We start from the raw sequence: 12,209 nt of genomic DNA on the forward strand, positions 1-12,209 counted from the left end.
ACGAACACTGCTCGCGAACATCGCTAGCGCTACTAGTGAGAGGACATATACATGATTCCAGGAGTGAACCAATTCTACTAATTACAATACAATCAACACATTCTCAATACTCGACTGATTGAATGACAACAGTTATCCATCTCATTTTACATGGACAAGGACCATCAACAAACCGGAATGGACAGCACATCAATAACTTAATTCAAATTACACTAGCTACAACAGAACAGCAGTAACACTCACGCAAGGCAGCTTGTGTCCTTCAATATGGCGGCTAACAGCGGCTTATCCCTGAGCGCGTGCGTTAGTTCCGTCTCGTCCCACTGGAGGCGCAGGCGGCGGCCGCGCGCGCCCCCCGCGCCCCGCGCGCCCCCGCGGCCCCCCCCCGCCCCCGCCCCCGCGCCGCACACCCGCAGCGCCCCGCGCGCCTCGAGTAAGGCACATGCGCTGAGGACCTCGCTCATGTCGAGAGGCGCGATGTTGCGGGCTGTTGCTACTCTGTGGAGTGATGGGGAGGTTAGAGAGGGTAGAACGGTAGATATGCGTAAGAGAATGATGGTTGGAAAAGATACTTACGTTGAAGTATTTTTATCTAAAATCAATGGAAGTTTTTTTTAAACAGAGTCGTACAATGAAGTAAGATCGATTTTGCCAGAATATTTGGATTGCTAAAATGTTAAACTTACTTCTTATAAACATCGTAGAGCTTGCCGAGCATCACATCTTTATTTTTCCCCTTACTGAGCACCAGCATCAGACTGCACAAAATAAGCTTCTGCTGCATCGGGAACGTTTCATCGACGTCCGCCTCGATGTTTCTAGAACCCCCATACACGTCGTTGAGCACTTGCAGCACTTGTTTGAGTTCAACCGTGACGGTGTTGTCCTGTAGCATGGTGTCCACTGATTGGTTGTCTCGGAAGCGGCTGCGCTTGGCGAGCTCGATGACGCGGCGCCCGATGTCGAGCGCGCGCCGCATGTCACCCGATATCGCCGCGATTTTCGCTGGAATTAGGGTTTTATGTTAGTAAATGGGGTTAGGATGTTTTAGTTGGTTAAATTGAAGTACAGAGACAATTTGATTGTGATTTAAAATTGTATACCTGTATACCCAAATGTATCGTGCTAAGTTCAATTATTAATAATACATTCTATAGCAGACATTATTATCTAAGAAAGCATATTCGCAGATGAATGACAATTGCAACTAACACCTATGTAACAGTAATGTAGTACACCTATTCATTATCGTGTAAACACCCCATTATTAAGCTTTCCCTATCGGAACTAAACAATAGCTCATAATACCTTACAACTTCCTGCAAATACGCACCTCGGCACTTTATAATATGAGCATTATGCAAGAACGGAGACTCCTAACACAGGTTCTAGTCACGCAGAAACTTAATAAGTAGGTACTTATATACAACGTAAATACTTTAAATTACCTGCAAGCATCTGTAGAGCGACTGGCGAGAAAACACTCGTCTTGTCTTCCTCAGCGAGTATAGTGGTGAATATATTGATGATCTGTTGCTTGGTGTAGGGTGCGAAGTGCAGTGTTTGCGGGCGCAGAGAGCATCGAGCCTGGAGCCTGGGCAGGGCGCGCTCGGTCAGGTCTAGGGCATTAGCTACTCCTATGAGCACTAGGCGCGAGTCTGGGATCGCCGGCCACTCGAATATGGTGTACAGGACTGACTGCCGCTTGCTGTCTAGTTGGTCTATCTCGTCGAGGACTAGTAATCTGGAAAATATATGTGTTTTAGATAGGATAGGTATTGAGAATAGTGGGACATGTGTGGGTCAGGATTAGGGTCGGTATTAAGATGTAACGGGCTGATAAAATGATGATAGATCGGTGGAGTGGACGGTGTTGAGTTCCTAGGTGGAGGCTGGGTGAAGGAAACAGAGGATAGTGTTGTGGGACCGCTTATTGGGGCATTTGTAAGGAAGTAACGTGTAGGCTGCTGATGATGATTATGACCACTGTCAGCAGGCAATTGCCAATTTAGAAAAATCGTAGGGTTTTTTTTTTACTTGGGGCCATAATCATTTGACTTTGAACCACTGAGGAAAAAAATCACTTGCTTTGAACAACCACGGTGAAAGTTAGCCCATCGGGCATCGGTGCAAGATGGTCTTTACCTAAGTGGTACGGTCTTTACCTAAGTGGTACGATGAAAATTAGGATGTGAAACTTGTAAAAATCAATAATGATGACTTGCACAAAACTTACACCTGTCTGCAAATTACGAATAAGAGCGTAGGCGGATACTTACATCATTTTATGTTTCTTTGTCAAATATTTCTCAATGGCGCCGAGGCAAGCCTTCTCAGTGGTGCCGGAAGTCGGTATCTTCAACTCCTTGCAGATTCTGTTATAAATACTCGCAGCAGACTTCATCATCGTGCAGTTCACGTACACTTGAATAAAGCCTTCTTTGATCTGAAATTCAATGAATATGTTTTATTAAGATACCATTTTTTACAACGGCTTTCTTTGGCAAGGAATACCTACTTATTGAAGATAAATGCAACGGCTAGAATCTTCATATTTGATCGTTAATTAAATGATTGGAGCTATATACATTCACAAATTAAACAAAGACGAGTGCAATGTTCGACAGCCCAAACTTTTAACATCTTCACCAACCTTTGGCAGCTGCAGTATGTAGGTCAAGCTGGAAGTCTAAATTACAAGTCGAGTGCAATGTTCGAAAGCCCAACCAGTCCACTCCCAAACCTTACCTTTGGCAGCTGCAGTATGTAGGTCAGGCTGGCGGTCTTGCCGGTGCCGGGCTGGCCGGACACGTAGAGCGAGCCCGAGTCGCCCGCCTGCAGGCGCGCCGTGAGGAACGACTCGAACCACGCCAGCTCCGTCTCGCGGCTCGGCAGCGGCCGACGCTGCACCAAACTGGGGACGGGGGTTTGTTTGGTTATTTACTACAATTGCACAACATTGCAGAATAGTCTAATGCGTTATACAATTACCTAAGCTTAAGATAGGTAGGTAGGTATATAGAATAAAAGTAGAATAGAGAGTTGTGAGGACGTAAGGCTGATGATGATGATTGTTAGCCAGATAAACGTATGTTTGATGTAATCAGCCAATAAATAGACTTCCACAAATTGGTACCGTTCGTACTTCAAAGTGCCACGTGGCCACAATACTTCTATAATCTGTCTATAGCTGCTTATTAAAAATCAGCATCGGGCCTCATGATAAATATAATAAGACTACTTAGAAATATTTACCTTTCTTCAGTAGTTATTGTAGAGTCAGTATCACAGTCTTCTGTTAAAGCTTTTGCATTTCGGTTTAATCTAGAAATTTTGGTTGGAGAACAACCTTCTGTAACAAAAAAATAAATGGGTAGGTAAGTATTCAGTAAGAAGATTTCTTTTATCTATACCACAGGCTTTACATATTTAAGTATTCGCATAGGTTTATGTATTTACGTAACTCAAGATGTTTTTGTTACTTTTCTACTCTAATAATGAAGACTTACCGTCATCTGTATCTTCGAAGTCACTTTTGCTTTTACTAATGGTCCTCTTTAATTTGTTTCCGGTCAGGTTCAGGTGGTCAATATTTTCATCATTAGTTTTCTCTCTTTTTGAAGTTTTTCCGCTGAGGCAAGTCTTCTTACGAGACTTAAACGGTATCGTAGCCTGAACCGCTGCCATCTGTGAATTTAATATAGATATAGGTAACTTGTTCCATCCATAGGTATTATAAGTATTCATAAAAATAATTAGGAACATTGATCACCTTTCATACACCTGAGTATTATTATCAGGATTGTTAGGCTCTCTAATGAATGCTTTAGGAGAGCGCAAAGAGGTAAGTAACAGCTCCCAGAGCTTAAACTATTTAAATTTACTATTGAACCTAGATGATAAGATAAGGCTCTTATGCAAGTATCGAATACTATAATTACAATATTCATTAATTCTTGGGATCAAATTAAGTACCTACCTATGACCCAACCTAAGATATGGTGATCACCTACTTATAAATTCCGAAGAAAAATTTAAATGTATTAGTTATCTTTCTACCTTACCGACGTGGCACCAACTCTGAAACCGCTAAGTCCGCAAAGGTCTCATAAGTTTTGGTTGAGGTAGGTACCTACAGACGAACATATTTAACTTTGTTACGGGCAGCCAGGTATTTTTTATGAAATAAAACAATATATTTAGAGTATACAATTATACATTTATTTTATCAAACCCATACCTACTGTACATAATTGTGTACTTTTATAATTAGGTAATTAAAATTATATCTTTAGCTGGTATTTGATTAGGTTAGCACCTAATCTCAATAAATATACCCTTAGGACATTATTATTTGATGCACTAAAGTTATATTTACTTATAAAATATCAAACCTAAGCCTAACATACATTGTAACAATTTTTGCCATTGTTGTATAAAATTATGTTCAAAATTATTTAAAAATCATCAACTAAAGCACTATCGCTATATAGCTAAGGAATTGCGCAACATAAGTTCTTAATAAGCAGAAAACACTCGATAGTGAATTTCGTCGTTATAGTCGTTAATAAATAAAAATACTCTGAATCCATTCTTAGAAAAAAATAGGGAGGTACAGTCGCCATAAATGCAGTTAAAATGTAATATCTTCCTCGACCCTTGACAAAATGTACAGAAAACCTCGGTAAATGTAAGTTACGCTACGTACGTATATCCCATACCACGGGTAAAGACATCTGACAGAACCCTTAACATATTCGAATAAGGGTAGTTTTTGTTGGTATCAGATGTCTTGCCCGTGGAATTTGATATAGGTAGATAAGTTATGTAGAGTTTTACATCAACTGCATGGATGGGTAGTACGTGGCGGTATCTAGTTAGGTAAGGTACATTATAGGTTTTAAATTTAGACAATAATTTTATCCTTTAAATGTATACACATTTGTAAAAATAAGTCTAAAGACTGACTTAAATTAATTGTTAAATTTTAAAAGGGAATGCTTCGAATGATACAAAGATTTTAGAACAAATTACATGAGATTTATCATAAAGTGCGAAACATTATTTAAGTCATAATTCATAATTAAGTTCATAATCATAATGTTTCGTTACATAACATAATAAAATATACAACAAATAATTTCTAAACCAACTATACAAAATAAAGTCAAGTCACACATCATCAATTCATCACACATGCTTACAACCTACAAAAACTGACCCTAAGTTTTAAATTACTCATGATTTCATAACTAAAAATTCAACCATAAAAAACAAACAAAGATCTTGAACTGATAAAGATATTAACAATAAATACTTATATTATATTTGATTATATAAAAAAAAAAATATCAATCACACCTAGATTTCAAACAAAACAGTACAAAAATACAGAAAATATATATTTTTCGGATTTTGGTTTGAAGGAATATCTACTGTTTATTATTTTTATTATTGGACTGCGACATCAATCTTTGTTGTTCTTTGAACCATGCATTTTGTATTTCCATTTGCCTTAGGAACGCGGCGTGCTGAATCATTTGAATTTCTGTAGGAGTACCCATCATCATAGGCTGCCTAGCTGCAGGCATTTTATTTTGCATTAAGGATTTAACAGGTTTCATAATTTGCTTAGATGGGCCAGGTGATGACTTTGGCTGTTCCGTTTTTGTAGCACTTGTATTAGGAATCTGAGTGCTAGTTATTTGATTTGACTGATTAATATTTAGCTCTGAAGAAGTAGTTTGTTTATCCTCTGCAATTATCAATTTTGGTGAAGAACTAGGTGAGCGGGTCTGAGGCCGAGGGGAGGGCTGGGCTACATTGTTACTGGGCGAGCTGTGAGATATTGAATAATTTGGCGAGGGAGTGCTTGGGTTTGAACCACTTGGCGATGGTTTGCTTGGATTCAACTTAGGTACATCTTGTCTTACAGTATTTACTTGAGCTGTGCTCGGCACATTTATTTTATCAGGTTTTGTTTGGTGTGGATTACTACTTGGGATAGATGGAATTCTTAAAGGCATAGATGATGCACCAGGAACCTGCCTGTTTTGCATACCAGAAAACATACTATTCTGTGACAGTGGTGGCATAGGCTTACTGGATAAATTTTGTTTCTTGGCCAAGTTGGCTATGACTTGCATGGTTTCAAAAGCTTTTGTTTGTTGAGGCCCCATTTGACTGTGAAGATTATGTGGAGTAGACAAATCAAGAGCATTGTCATTCCTTATGGTTGTTTTGTTATCAGGAGTGGATATACCAGGTGTCACAGGTTTATTATTCAATTTATTTGCAGCACTCAATGCTTTAGGAGTGGCTGGCATTAACTTGGGAACTTGCATTTTATTTTTAGGTAATTTAGTCTTGTCTGACTGAATTGACATAATTTGTTTCTCAAAGGTTTGTTGAAATGTGACTCCTGAACCTGTTCCGCTTTGTTTGCCTAATTTTGTATCTGCAATTGGTTTCAAACTAGGGATTGGTCCTTTAGCTGAAGACTCTGATGATTTAGGCTTCCCTGGTGTACCAGAAGTGTCATTTTTAGGAATTGCAGGTTTATTTTGAGGGACATTTTCTATTTTAGCACCTGATTTCTTGGGATCATTATCAGGTAATTTTAATATTTCAATATAATTATGGACGGGAGGGCTTGGTACCTTATGTGCAGTAGCATTATTGTTACCAGCTACAGACAAGTTTTTATTGAGAACAGGTTTTTTAGGTTCAACAGCTGTGGTTTCATTTTGATTTCTTTGGTCTTTTTGGTCAGTTAATGTGATTGATAATGATGAAGGTATATTTATTTTACATGAGTCAAACAGAGACTTCAATTGTTCTCCTGATGATTGACCTGGGTTCTGATTTCCGAGAGATGATTTGACTTGTGACAATATTTTGCTCCTATCTATTGTAGGATCACTGTTATTAGCCAACAGATCCATTCTCACTTTTCCTACAGTTTGACTTTTGTTCTGAACACCCAGTAGGGGTGGTACACTTGGCTTCAAATCAGGCATCTTCTTTGTAGTATGTTTTGGTGGATCCATTAATTTAGGTTTAACTGTGCTTGAACCTGTCTTAGGAAGTTGCAATTTCAAGGGTGATACAGTTTTTGGTGCAGCTGGTAGTGATGGACTATCACCAACCTTTTGTTTCGGTGAAGACATGTGGTGAGGTGTTGGTGTGGGTTTTTTTATTGGAGTCATTTCTGATGTATTTTGATTTGGCATTGAGAGACTTTGTTTAACTTCTTTAGAAGGAGTTGGTGCTGGTGTTAGATTTGGTGGCACAACTGGTTGTACCAATCTAGGAGATGTTACATCTTTTTTCTTCTCTTGTACTTCTGACTTCTTGGGCATTTGTGTTTTTGTTGTAGATCCACCCTGAACTGGAATCTGGCTTTGAGATACTGGAGTAGGTGTTTTGATTTTATCCATGTCAATTTTAACTTTCTTTACTTCAGGAGAAGTAGGAGGTGTATGTTGCTTTCGTTTCAAGGACTCATCATTCTTTGGGGTGTTGTTTGTAGAGTTAATTGATGGAGTCTCTTTATTACTCTTATCAGATGCTAACTTAATACTATCTCTGCTCAATTTGATGGAAAGTGGCTTAACTGTACCAAAACTGCTTTTTGCTTTTAATTCAAATGAGTTAAGAAATTGTGATTTCTCAACATCTTCATCAGGCTTCTTAGATGGTGTATCATTTTTATTCTTGAGACTGCCACTAGGTGCTGGTTCCAAGCCCTCTTTTTTACCAGATTCTTGATCATCATCTTTTTTAACATTTTCTGTTACCTTTTTCATATTACTTTCCTCAAGCATAGGACTGTCTGTACCAGAAGATGCTTCAGATCCTGGTTCATTTGCATTAGGTGCCGGACTGCTAGCATTAGTATCCTCAGTTGGTGTCGGACTTGGCTTGCGAAATTGAGCCCCTTTTCTATTGATGTCAAATAAGCCATATCTTGTCCTAATAGCAATAAAGTCTGTAATCTGGTAAAAGAATCTCATAGGCTCATTTCTTTTCCAATTATAGATATAGGCTATATCCATTAAAGTGTAATAATCAGGCAGCGGTACTCTTTTATACAGGATATCAATCGAAAACTGAGTAATGTCTATGTCAAATTTCATACTGATAAACTTTTTTAAATGGCTGATGTTAACTACAGCAGGACATTGCAAAAATCTTCTTGTAGTACCTGCTTGAGATTGTGGTTCATTGCTGTCTGATGATTTACTTGATATGCTGTCAGCGTCAGTAGCATCTGCAAATTCTAATGAAAATGATATCACATCTTCAGGACTAAAGATAATTCTCTCTGTGTCCTCGCCTCGCTGCTCCGGCGTAGCTGATGCAGCTGGCCCAGGGCGGGAAGCATAGAACTGTTGCCTTCGCTCCATCTCTCTTTGGAATAATCCAGGGACTAACTTGTAAACAATATCTTGCAGTGCTTTGTCAGGTTTTATGTGAGGTCTTGCTGAATTTATCATCATTTCACACTCAGGGCAGTAACTTTTAACTTGAAGGTGTTTGATAATGCAGCTGCGGCAGAACGAATGTAAACACTCAACAATAGTGGTCGCGTCGATGTAGTAGCCACGACAAAGCGGACATGTAATGTGCTCGTTCACTTCGCCCAATAGCGTTCGCTGGGGCACAACATCCACATTGTTGTCTTCACCCATTTTAACCACCTTTTTATCGGCTAATTTATTGGAAGTAACCATCGTTACAAACTCATGTCCAGTGTTATAAAAATAGGTTCATCAGCAGCTGTCAAGGCAGATGTTTGGTTTCGTAAAGCACATTCATACTTTCGGCGAGTAACCAAATTATATGTTCACTTCACACATTAAATACACAACAATAAGTAAACACTTAGAACATTGAATAATTTCGTTTAAACTTATAAATTATCGCATTTTTATTGAATTAGAAGTCGCAACAAATCAAATGGCGGTGGCGACTCAACACAACAGACCGTCCGTGAGGTTGGCAACCCTGCCAAGAACAATAATGTCAGAAAATTATTAACCAGAATATTGCCTTATACACAGGTAATATTAAGGAGTTTATAAAATTGTTTAAACTCTTACCGTCAATTCTGCAAATTTCAGTCGCAGGTCACAAAAATAATAGTGAGTAATACATGAAAAACTACACTAAAACGCTACAATAGAGAGTGCCTACTTTTGGCGCCAATAGAATGTTGTTTTTAGTATCTGTCAAAATCAGGGTTAACATGTGTAAAAAATACCGATAAAGCTTCGTTCAGATAATATAATAGTTTTATTCGTAAAAGGTTATTTGTGACACAAAACATTGAAAAAAATAGAGTGTGTACAATAGTTTTTTTTTCTTAACTTATTTTCCAAGATTTGAACATTTCATTCATTCGAGCCTACTCCACATGATTCTATAGTAATCTTGGTATACCCTTGTTATAATATTTATTGTGATGACTCACACTCACCTAAATAAGTCACTTGAAGACACTTATTATTATTATTATAAAGCATTCCCGTTTCAATTCAAAATATAATACCCCTTCAGGCCTTCTTGCCACATGTACACATTTCTCACCATTTAATGAACGAACCGTAACAGCCTTTTAATATTTCCCTCTAGCAATATTTTAGTAATATTTTGTCTGCATGTTGGTCAACTTGTTTTTTTCAATTATTGCCAGTTTAAAAAATATTATTGAATTAGTAATAGAATCGATTATTACATATTTCTATTTACCGGACGGGATGATGAGTAAAAAATAAAACCACACAACCCAAGTGCGAGTCAGCCACGAGCACGAGCCACGAGCCACGAGAGTTACCGTACCTTTCTTCCATGATTTTTACTAAGTCACATATAATTATAAATTTGTCTATAGGTATTCATTTCATTGGAACTAAAGTATTTTTTATTACCTACAGGGCAAACTTTGACACTTACAGTCCAACTATTAAGTCATGAAAACGGAAATGGATCCTATCTCTCAGCAGTACTCAGCACTGGTAAATACTATATTATTATGTAAAAAAACAGCTCACGTACCGTATCTAAGAAATCGATTCTCTAATCGATAAATTAAATATAAAAAAGAATCGACTAGAAACCTATACTGGCAACTCTAAAATACAAATCGTTCCTTTCATTTGGAAAATGTCGCACAGTGCGCTGTGTTTTTAAATCGTCATTTATTAATGTAATCTCTTGACTGAGAGATACATTGATCAGTTGAAGTTTTAACAACACCTTCTTAAAACATGCGTGCCAAGGTATTTATCTCGAGTTCGCAATATTTTGTATAATTAAGGAATTGTTTCTATGGTGCGGAGTGGGTAGGGTATGGTGTTTGCGGCAATTTTACTACATTGTGTTTTGTGTTCTTTTTCAGTGGCGTAAGAAGCGTATGCGAAGGCTAAAGCGTAAAAGGAGGAAGATGCGTGCGAGGTCCAAATAAACTAATTGGTGAGTAAATTCTTTCCACTTACTTCTCCATGCATACTTCTTCAGATTCCTCATGTCTTCTAACATAATAACCTTAATGTCCAATAGGTTCTGGTATTATTCAGATGTTATTTAAAATTCAATGTGTTTGAACTACCTAACTATTTCATTATATTTGTAAAGATCTTAGGATCTGCATTTTGAGGTTATGTAGTCTTGAGCATGGTTTTTATTTAATGCACTGCCACTGCATAACAACACTCAATTAGTGAAATAAATAACTTGAAACTTGGTCTATCTTACAAAAGTTAGCCTCATGTCTTTTATATCTTTGGTTAGTTATCAAATTTAAAGTAGGTATGTTTACTGGTGAAAGAGTAGTAACTTGCTTGCTCAAAAAAGGAATCACCAAGCAATACCATACAATTTATCGTTTCAGAAATACAATTATACCCATGTGCTCCACAGTTCAACAAAGACAAAGTCCCCAATATCATTAGAATAGTTGTTAAAGCTATAGATATTATCTATTAGATAGTACCTACTCTTAGGAACCATTTGGGTTCTTTAATAGTTATGTTGGTCAAAAGGTCTTTATTTCCTATGTTGTTAGGGACTATTAAACCATGGGGAGTAATGTACAAGATCCAAACAACTTGATAGATTTCTGAACAGCAATTGCACATGCTTTGTCAAACTAACCAACCATCCATGTTTGAAAGAATGATGTGTGGTTTGTGTAAGGTTGACATTCACAAAAGTGTAATTACAGCCAATTTCAGAACTAACAAGTTATTAGGACCAAACTGTACAGGACTCTGAAGCTTTTTGGTTATGCTGCGCTGTACCTAATCCCTCCGAGGCAGTCGCTTTCTCCTGTGAGAAAAGTGTAAAGAATTGGAGGGAAGATTATAGAGCTGTCTCCACACTCGAGTAGTTTTATAATTACTTGAGCACTAATATTTAGCTAACATTTTTTATAAATTGCCTTTAGTATTAAGTACTCCCATTTGCCTGTTCTCAAAATACAATATTTTCATTTTTGTTGCAGGTACTCAAGTGGAAAAGAAGAACATGTTTCTGATTGGTAGCTTGTGTATCAAATAAAAAATACAAAAAATGCATTTGTTTCTTTTTTACCACATCTCATTGTTAAGTTGCATTCGTCCCCAGTAGGGAAACGGTTTTACCTAGGTATTGTATCGCATTAGTAATATTAGTATGCAGTGTTTTGTACATATAGGTAGGTACAGTTCGGTCCAGGTCCACACAACTTGAGTGCTGAAGTCGGCTGCAAACTGCCTTTTCATTCTACCACAAATTGACAGTTGGTTAGTTTGACAAAGCACAAATGTGTAATCGCAGCCAACTTCAGGAACATTCAAGTTTGGACCACACCCTTTGTTCCCAGCCAGTCACACTGTTACTCGTTGGGAATTTTAAATTCCTATCAGTCCACACTCTGTTACTCGTTGAAACACCTTTTTCCTTCATTCCCAACGTGTCACATACAACTGTAACACTGTAACTAGTTAGGATTATAAAAATGAAAATTCCCAACAAGTCACAGTAACTAACCTCTGATTTTTAATTGGAAAGAATTCTGACATTTTATAAGTGATGCTACTAAAAAAGTTCTTTACCGAAAAAATGAAAAATTGCGATCCATTTCTGGGCAATAATTTTTTCTTAATATTTTTATACAAAAAGATAAATCTAAATATTTACTTGCTCAAGTAAACTAATACAAAAAT

General features: G+C 37.5%; 1 protein-coding gene and 1 long non-coding RNA gene across 2 annotated transcripts; one reads left to right on the forward strand and one right to left on the reverse strand.

Annotated features, from left to right (window-relative positions):
* Positions 1-196: 196 nt before the first annotated feature.
* On the reverse strand, positions 197-9,008 carry LOC105380391 (polycomb group protein Psc). The gene is made up of 9 exons (XM_048627872.1): positions 5,437-9,008; positions 4,864-4,873; positions 3,510-3,687; positions 3,256-3,352; positions 2,749-2,914; positions 2,280-2,446; positions 1,449-1,744; positions 687-1,005; positions 197-498 (listed from the first exon to the last, which is right to left on the reverse strand). Exons 1-9 carry the CDS (start codon positions 8,733-8,735, stop codon positions 240-242), a joined length of 4,791 nt encoding a protein of 1,596 aa, XP_048483829.1. The 5' UTR covers positions 8,736-9,008; the 3' UTR covers positions 197-239.
* A 1,114-nt stretch (positions 9,009-10,122) lies between these two features.
* On the forward strand, positions 10,123-11,577 carry LOC105398487. Its single transcript, XR_961222.3, has 3 exons — positions 10,123-10,283; positions 10,403-10,476; positions 11,507-11,577. It is a non-coding gene; the product is annotated as an uncharacterized LOC105398487 (long non-coding RNA).
* Positions 11,578-12,209: the final 632 nt, after the last annotated feature.

The sequence above is a fragment of the Plutella xylostella genome, chromosome 4, assembly GCF_932276165.1.
Source record: "Plutella xylostella chromosome 4, ilPluXylo3.1, whole genome shotgun sequence".
In the NCBI taxonomy this organism is placed as follows: domain Eukaryota; kingdom Metazoa; phylum Arthropoda; class Insecta; order Lepidoptera; family Plutellidae; genus Plutella; species Plutella xylostella.

What these genes read in the sequence shown, in the direction of transcription:
- LOC105380391 (XM_048627872.1), bottom strand. Translation starts at nt 8,735, where the DNA reads ATGGTTACTTCCAATAAATTAGCCGATAAAAAGGTGGTTAAAATGGGT. An exon ending in ACAAAGAAACATAAAATGAT is followed by an intron (nt 1,745 to 2,279) that starts GTAAGTATCCGC and finishes TATATTTTCCAG; the next exon opens with ATTACTAGTCCTCGACGAGA. An exon ending in CGCTCTACAGATGCTTGCAG is followed by an intron (nt 1,006 to 1,448) that starts GTAATTTAAAGT and finishes CCCTAATTCCAG; the next exon opens with CGAAAATCGCGGCGATATCG.